Raw genomic sequence first — 9,538 nt, forward strand, 5'->3', positions numbered from 1 at the left:
TCTTCTTCTTCTTCTTCTTCTTCTTCTTCTTCTTCTTCTTCTTCTTCTTCTTCTTCTTCTTCTTCTTCTTCTTCTTCTTCATCTCACAGTTTAAAAGGATAAATAAATATTTAATAATTCATTAAAAGTTATGCAAGTATTATAAAGAAGAAATATGAGGGCAGGTAATATATTGAATTGCTTACATTGAGCCACCTCCTTGCTGCACATCAGGAGACTTGACGACAACTACTTTGGTATAACAATACAGATCTCTAGATAGAAACGTGCTGATGACAAAGACTTTTGGACAGAAACTTTCCAGGACCTCCAGACAATATAATGCTATAAATAGTTTCTAATGTTGAAAGCAGCTAAATGCCAGTAACTAGGTGTTATTGCCTCTATTGTATATAAATACATATAGTTTTCTCTACAACAGAGATGTAACAGATGTTACTTGCTCAAGGTTTCATAGCCTGGGTTAAGTGAGATTGGGATTTTGATTCAAAATATCTCATTTCAAATTTCCAGATAATTTTTAAAAACCATTCTTTAAAGCTGCTTCAAATGGCATAATTGTATTAGATATACATGCTGACAATTCTAGTTTCAAATTTAATGTCAAATCATTGTAATTCTTTAAACAACTTTTCCCTTTTATTTCTTACTTGAAAATTTCATGCCTGTAATCACTGTATCTTAATCATATCCACCCCTTGCTCCCCCTCTAACTCCCATAAAAAGCCTCCCATCGTTTCCTCCAAACTTTATCTTCTCCTTTTTTACCAAGTTGTACAGAATGTAGAAGTTATTCCTTACCTACTCTATAGCTTATAATGATATACAAATGAAATCGTAGAAGCATAGAACACACAAAAGACTCTGCATGTGTGTAAGATGTTACTAGCTCCAGAATCATGAAGTGCCAGTTTTTGAGTGTCATGTCATGGAGCATATAATCTCTGTATTGCTTGCTCCTAGTCAATGCTTTGTAAGGAAAAGTGGCTAACTAGGAAGGGTTTGGGATTAGACCATAGTATAGTGGTCCATAAACATGACTCAAACCAATTTCTATTCATTGAGCCTCATATTCATCATCTCTAAGATTTCTCTAATCCAGTGGTTTTCAACCCTCCTAATGCTTCAGCCCTTTAATACAGATACTCCAGTTGTGATCACCCTAACTATTGAAATTATTCTTCTTTCAACTTCATAACTGTAAGTTGGCTACTGCTATGAATCAGAATATAAATGTCTGAAATGCAGGATGGCTGATATGAGACCCCTGTGAAAGTGTCATTTGATCTCTGAAGGGTTCACCATCCACAGGTTGAGAACCAATGCCAAACTGAGGCTTTTTAGAAGACTTCTTATAATCACAAAACATTATACTAAGTTGTATATATTAAGCTTTCTCTACCTGGAACAGAGCAGCAGGTTGCACACCACTGGAACCTGCAAATGCAAAAGAAGGTTGAATCTAAGTGGGCTAGGCTCTCTCAGCTCATCAGCTGAGAGTGGTATGCAGCACTAAGTGAATTGCACTTAATGAATTAAAGATGAAAGAGACAGCAGGGAGCACGAATGCAGAAGAAGACCTTTCACTTCAAATTAAAAGGGCTCATTTTATGACGATTTGCAGTCTGTAGATTAGAATTTTTACACTCATTCCCTAATTGTTTACTTGAAACAGCATGTACTGTTTGAAGTGATGGGCACATAGGGAACAGACAAAGAAACCAAATGAAGAATTCAAGTTGGTAAACAAGACCTGTATATCTTAGCCATGGAGTCTCCTCCTGGAATGGGGGCACAGCAGGTTAAGTTTGAGTTGAGTGGTAGACATGCAGGTGAGATTCTACATTGTATCTCACTCAACAGTCATTTCCTCATGGTTTATCTCTGTGTTCAAGCAAGCTATAGAATCTATGGGTTTGAAAGAACAAGATCGCTTTTATGATGCCTCACTGTTTTACAATTCTTGGACTTTCTAATGTCCCACAGTGGAGGAATTCTAGTTCTGTTTGTCCTCTAATGATAAAGAAGTCAGAACTTATCTCACAGAGAGAGCCACCCATCTCTATTCCATCTCTGTCTTTAAATAGCTTTTTTCTTGACTCAGAGAATAAAGTAGTCTACATGAGAGTCATTTGAAGAACACTGCTCATGTATCAAACTTCTCCCTTGCTCCTCAACTTAGACTTAACATCTCAGTAGCTTGGTTTATGACTTGGAAAACAGCAAAGTTGCAGGCAGGAAATGAAGTAATGACCATGAAGTTTGTTACTGAGAGATACAAATATTAGTGCTTGTAGATAGCAAAATCTATGCAGTGGGGATCCCCATGTCGCACGTGTGGCCCTTTGATGGATTCAAGACACATTATAAAGGGAACCTAGGGAACTGGGACAGAATATTTGTGGTACTTGTAACTTCATAAGAAGCTAAGCTATGAGTCCAACTGAAGATGGAGAAACATTGAAAATGAAAGGAAACTCTAAGATCTGATTCACCACAGTGTTCTGAAGGACATAAACCATACAAGCTGGCCTGCTGTATTTGTGATATGAGGATATGTAGATAACTGTGTTCTCTTATTCATAGACAGAGAAGAGTAGCATATTGTAATCCTTTGGAAGGGAGCCATAATGTCCCAAGAACAGGGTCAGCTTGATTGCTACTTATGCTGTCATCTCCAAGCTAGACAAATATTCCATACCTAGACCTGACCGGCACTAGAATCCTGTTTAAGGAAGTCATAGAGGCTTAGGAAAAAAAAACAATCAACATACCATATACTATTTTGGAGCTGTTTTGGGAGATACAGTTTAACTTCCAAAAATGACCCATACTGAGTTTTGAGGTACATCCCTATAATCTTGGTACTTAACGTTGATAACTCAGGAAGAGCATGAATTTGAGACCAGCCGTGGCTACAGCGTAAGTTTCATCCAATCAAGGCTAAAGAGTGAAAACTTGTCTCCACCCTCCATCCAAGTGTCCATAATGCTAAAATCAACAGGACACTTAGAAAGAAAGCCCTCAAACTAAAGTTTCTCGAAAGTATTCATTGAAATTTCTGCATCAACATCTCATATAGACCTTATTTAATATTCCTATTTCTAGGACTTATCCAAGAGCAAATATTCCATACTTTCCATAGATGAAATTAAAAAAAAAAACTGTATGTTAAAATCCAAGAAGATTCTGGGAACTTACTCTTTGTGTGTGTGTGTGTATGTGTGTGTGTGGTCAGTGTCCAATATTCCCATGATTTCATCCAAGTACCACTTATACCAATATTAACTGAAATCCCTATAAAAGCATGCCATGTTCACTAAGCTTTTGAGTTAGAATTTATGGACTATGCTAAAATGTAAGAAGCCCAATACTCTTCAGAATACAGATAAAGATATGTAGGTCCAGACAAAGAAAAAAATAGCTCATTCAGGGTTATTCTTCTGAAAGGAAGAAGAACAGAAGCAGTATACACTGATATCCTAAGAAAGTCCAAAGAAATGCTCCTCTGCTCACCTTTATGAGAGGGATGCTTCAAATTCGTACCTGTGACTACCAATTTACTTAGATGTTCTGAAGCTCAAAATAGAATTTTAGTTTCTCTTTGTAGTTTCATGATCTCAGATAAAATAATTTAAAAGTAACACAGTGTAAGGTCTCAAATTTCTCTTATACATAATACAGCAGTGCAGGCCTGAGCTACTTGGTTCTTTGTTACTAGAACCAAGTGCCTGAGCTTAAGGGAGAAAAATATTTATTTTTTCTCACTATTTTGGTAATCAGTTAGCCCTATTGATATGGGGTTTGTGTCAGGGTGGAAGCACATTTTTATAGAGTCCAAAAAGCAAAAAGAAAGAAATAAAGAGTCAACCCTGAACCCAGTATTCTCCTTGAAAACTTAGGTCAATGACCTGTGCCCTTTCATCAAGCATTACTTCTTAAGAGTTCCAATACCTTCCAATTGAGCCAAGCTGAAAACCAAATCCTTAAGGCATGTTCTTTTTGTGGGCATTCCAGATATAATAATCCATACAAAGAGATTACTTCAAATGACATCTGAAATAATTTTGTGTCCAGAGTAACTATTAATTATGGTTTTGAGCTTAGTGTCTATAATCAAAATGACTCATAAAAACTTACAGAAACCATTTGTTGTTATAGTTTTCACAGTTGAAACATGTACTTATTAAGCAAAAGCTTATTCTATGCAGTTTCTATATGATCTGGTCCAGCCTAATAGTCCAAAACCTATGCATTTGAAATTTCTGTTCTCTTTTTGCTTTGGCCCTTTAAGGCTACATCCTTCAGACTGGCAGTCTTTGCAACAGCATATTCTATGGACAATCCAATAGAAGGCCAATGACCTCAGGCAAAAGTAATTTCACAAATGAGATGACCAGGTAGATTTTTCTCTGAGGGAATGTGTATTTGCCATTGACAACAATAGCATTGTATGATTTGCATGTGGGCTAATGCTTTTAATTTAGCCAGTGTTTCACCCTTGCTTCATAATTAGGAAAATTAAATGCTAAGTCATCCTGAATACATAATTCTGTATAGAATTTTGAGTTCTCACAAAGACATAAAATTGCTGAGGGTAGAAAGAAAGGTCAAAAACCAAAGACATAAAGGAAAATTTCTAATCATACCCTTCCAATTAAAAAAAAAGTTTACTAGAGGTCCACAATTCCTTCTTATTTCATTTCTGAAATCAAAGAGGTCTATGAGATGTAAGTCGTTTTTTTCATTAGTTTGTTTCTAAAATCCAGTTGACAACAAAACTTGACCTGACTTGACACGAATTTCATCTATAACCAATTGAGTATGAATATTCAGACATTTTTTTCCTGCTGAAATTTTAATGGCTTAATTATGAGATGTTTCCCCAGATATTGCAGGAAATGTTATATAATAAACAGTAATGCACTGTGTTACCTTTCAAGAATCTGAAAAGGTGAAATTTGAATTTTAAAATACAGATGTACAACTACGGACCTAGAGAAATGATTGCTAACATTTATGGGCCCTTTGCCACTGACATGAAGCTGTGACTTTCTCTTTTCTCTTCAGCCAACCAAAAAAATCTGTGAGGTAGGTATTATAAGCATTTCTTTTTTATGAATTTATTTGTTTATTTTACTGTGTACATTATACTCTGCTAATAGCATTTAGAACTGTTAAGATAAGAAACAAACTATAATTTAAAACTTATTCTTGACTTAGGGCAAAGGCTATTCCTTACTGCCTGGAATGCATACAACATGAACAATGCCCTAGGAGAAATGTTGTCATTCATGCATTTATATGAACATATGCATACACATAAACACTTCTGTACATAAATATATTAATACATATACACACAGAGAGAAATGCTATGCTTATAGTATATGAGCAATACTTTAATGTTTGGATAGTGATTCTCAAAGAGATTAAAAACTTGTTCAGTCTTACAGCTATTGGCTGAGCCAGAATTGGCTCAGGTCATTTTGCCTGTAGAGGACCAACACATATACATCTCCACAAGAAACACACACACACACACACACACACACACACACACACACACACACACCAAAGAGCACAAACTCAGAAATCATAATACACAAGCAAAATGTCAGTAAGAAAACAATCCTCAAACAAGCAAATTGTGATAAAACAATACACAAAAATATAGCACTGAGTTCATTTTGCATTTGCCAACAACTGCTGGGAATGTGCCCATCCTTAAGTGTGGTCACTATACACTGTGAGACTCTACTGGTAAAAATTAATTTTTCCTTTGTAAGTAGATTTCAGTTAGAGATTGCTTTCTGGTTAGGGATGGGAGCTGTTGTCCATTTTGCCCTCCTAACTCTGAGACCCTATTTAACTTGAACTTGTACAGGCCCTGTGCATACTGCCACCATCTCTATGAATTAATCACTTCTGAAAGACAAGGTTTCCTTGGTGTCTACCATTACCCTGGCTCCTATAATCTTTCTGCCTCCTCTTCTACCATAGCCCCTGAGCCCCTGAGGAGTTTGATGAAGACATTCCATTTAGGACTAATGTCCCAAGGTCTCTCACTTTCTTCATATTGTCCAGTTGTAGATCTGTATTAGTTCCCACGTACTAAAAGAAGAAGTTTATCTCATGATGAATGAGCAAGACACTAATCTTTTGAGTACAGCAGAATGTCATTAAGAATTATTTTATTGTTAAATCCCTACATCAGAACAAATTTTTGGTTTATCCCTAGGTCAATGGCCTATGTACTGAGAGACTTATATTTTGAAAGAATCAGTGATAAATGTTTTTGAACACTGGTAGCCTATTGAAGCCCATTTAAATTGTGTCTTTAACAAGGAAAGATAGTCAAAAAATGAAATAAAGAATAGTTCAAAATAACTGATATGTCACATGCTTGTGGATTATTCTGAATTTTTTGGTTACTTTCTTCTTATCAATGCTTGGAGGAGTGTTGAACATTTTGATATTTATACTTTTAAGAACGTTCTGTTCTTATTTGTGAAGTTCTTAATCTTATGTCTTTATCTTTTTTGTGATGTCCTAATTATTTCTATGGCAACAAAAATGTGACCTTAGACAAGGACATGGTAGAAAAGAGTATATTAACAACACAGCACTCAGATATCAGGTAGCAATAGAGGCTTAAAGTAGTGAGTGTGAAATACGTACAGTCAGTGATTATTTCAATATAGACTACAATACACATTCTAATCACATTGGAAATCTTGGCAAAGTATGAAAAGTTATTCAGTGTGTCCTTGCTGGGACTTGGTTTTTCTGTATTCCTAAAAATGTCTCTGGTTAGATCAATGCTCTAGTTCCCTGATCAGGTTTTGAGTGGTCAGAAGCATGAAGTATCATCACACTCATATAGAGTATGAATAGCTGGAAGAGCTGCTGCTTTTAATTGCTTCTATGATAAGCATCCTAAATCTGATATTAACTAGCTAGGTGACCGTAATCAAACATTTTTGTTTCTCTGAGTCTCTGTTTTTAATCTGTGAAATCATTCTTTTTTTTTTTTTTTTTTAGTTTGTATGATCGCCAAGAATATTTTGGACTCTAATCTAAAATCATTTGACAGTGATTTTAGAACAATGAGTTAGTGTGAAGTTTAATAGCTATCTTTATGAAGAAAGGGAAGAAGAATAATTACTGTGTCTATTATATGTATTTTCTTAATTCAAATACTCTCCTCTATGTATCCTAAGGTGATCCGTGTCTTTGGAATGTGTAAAACACTGACATTATCCATGAAGAAGAAACAGTGATGTATAGAAGATAGTGGTTTTGTGGCATCTCTTCAGCTCAACTCAGCATTCTCTAGTGGTATTGAATAGCTGTTTTCTGCTTGGACACAACACTGTCCTTTCAGATCCCAAACCAAACCACTGCCTGTCCCTTGGTCTTGGGTACTGGCACTGAATTTCTATTCAGTTCTACATAATTGCAAGAGACACAATGGAGAAGTTTACAGAATCTCCACCAAACTTAAATGCAGAGACTTCCTTTTTGAGAGGAGGCAATCTGATTCTGCAGCCACAAGTTCAACATCCAACTGATGATAAACCTCCTTTAACAGGGCAAGTTGTACCTGCCCTGAATACCCCAGTGATGTCTGGTCTTTACTCAGGTGATCATATTCCTCAGTTTCATGGTAACCCAGCCAGTGTCAAAGGCTTTTTTGCTCAGGTGACCACCTATTTGAGGGCTCTGGATATTTCTAATCCTGCAGATAATGCCCGAGTCAAGCACTTTTTTGACAACCTGTCACAGCAGATGCAAAATTGTGATGTCCTATCTGAGTCTACCCAGAATAATCTATTGAAACAATATGAGAAATTTGTTCTTGAGTTACAACAGTCATTTGGTGAACCAATGACCCAAGAAACGATACCTCCAATGAATGTTACAGTTGACAAAGGCAACATCTCTCCACTGGATGCTACTAATTTCCAACTTCATGCTCCAAATTTGAGTTATAGTGAGACCAATCAGAGAGACCAGTTCCAAAATGGACAAGCTGACCCAACTCAGAATGAAGAAATCACAGATATAATGGACAACCTACCAGATTTGATCACTCAATGCATTCAGCTAGACAAAAAACACAAAGACAGGCCAGAGCTCCTACAGTCAGAAAGTCATGTTCCAGTGTTTGCTTCCACAAACCATTACCAGTCCTTCATTGGCCCCGTGCGTCCACTATCGAAGGATGGGCCTAGACAGTTGCAGGGAGCCCACCTGCCTGTCACTCCCGCCAAAAGAGCCCGCCAGCAAGAAACTCAGTTATGTGTCTACTGTAACCAGGCTGGCCACTTCACAAGAGATTGCCTTGCTAAACGTTCTAGAACTCCAGCAAGGAAAAAAATATAGCTAGCTTACTAGTAAGAGGAGGATAGGAAATCACTTTGTAAACTCATACTCTCTCACCATTGGCCTTAGTGATTTATAAACTTTCACAAACTTCAAAATACAAATGAGTTGCTGTGATATCACATTAAAAAACAGACAAAAACATTTACATCCCCAGGAATTTGAGCAACCAGAACTTGTTTGAAAGATAGCCCCTCCCCAAACTTGTCCTAACGACAATGATGAAGATAATTAACAGAAACTTAATAGTTGGGACCAATCAGCTTCAAGAGTTCTAAAAGTTTGCAAACAAGACTCTCTACAGTCTGAACCAAAAAATAAAAAATAAAAGAAATTTAAAAAACCCTCACAATGTACTGAGATTCACATCCCTACCAAAGGATGAAATCGTGTTTGGACCAAATCCCATAGCTTATGTGCCTAGGACTAAGCCCAAAGCTTTTATCGACTTCTTTATTGATCTGTTTCTTAGTGACTTGTTTGTTCAGGTCTTCTGTTTGCACTCATAGTGGCATCACCATATCCAACAATACCCTTGTCATCGAGAGACCAGAATCTGGATTCTGTTCTATCTGTTAATCAGACTCTAGTGCCAACACATGACAATCATCCTGGAACTAAATCTCTGCCACCCATTTATACAGCTATATATTTTGTTGCCAACTGAAGACTCCTGCTTCCCCAACATACTGAACTTCTTGGCTATTGGCAAACCAAATTATATGGTCATTTGGACCGAATAATGATTCATTATTGGCAACTTTCTTTGATGAATAGCCTCTCTGGCAGTTAACATACTTTGAGCCTGCCACTCCAAGCTTAGTCATATCTACACTAATGTTCCTCTTTTAGGTTTGAACATATATATATGGATAACTCTAATGGTTTAGGATAATGACCAAGAGAGGCATTTAAAGACATTTGTTTAAGGTATCCTATCATAGTTCTTGTAACAGCAGTATGTTCTTGCTGCCTGAACAGAGACAAATCTCGACTAAGGACTGACTTTTCAGCCTGCAGTAGTTCGTGACTTCCTAGGCCTCACTATTTAAAATCACTGCCAATTGCTAACAAGCTATCCTCCTATGGACCACCTTGGGCTATTATCTAATTGAGGACCTTGGAAAGCAATGGGATGACATTGAACGTT

The 9,538-nt window shown here is 36.7% G+C and overlaps 1 protein-coding gene across 1 annotated transcript; it reads left to right on the forward strand.

The window, feature by feature from the left end:
* Positions 1 to 7,317: 7,317 nt before the first annotated feature.
* Positions 7,318 to 9,098, forward strand: Rtl4 (retrotransposon Gag like 4). Its single transcript, XM_021188857.2, has one exon. It carries the CDS (start codon positions 7,474 to 7,476, stop codon positions 8,386 to 8,388), a length of 915 nt encoding a protein of 304 aa, XP_021044516.1. The 5' UTR covers positions 7,318 to 7,473; the 3' UTR covers positions 8,389 to 9,098.
* Positions 9,099 to 9,538: the final 440 nt, after the last annotated feature.

Source organism: Mus pahari, chromosome X (assembly GCF_900095145.1).
Source record: "Mus pahari chromosome X, PAHARI_EIJ_v1.1, whole genome shotgun sequence".
NCBI lineage: Eukaryota > Metazoa > Chordata > Mammalia > Rodentia > Muridae > Mus > Mus pahari.

Bases quoted from the DNA above. Each gene is read 5' to 3' on its own strand.
- Rtl4 (XM_021188857.2), top strand. From the start codon at position 7,474: ATGGAGAAGTTTACAGAATCTCCACCAAACTTAAATGCAGAGACTTCC.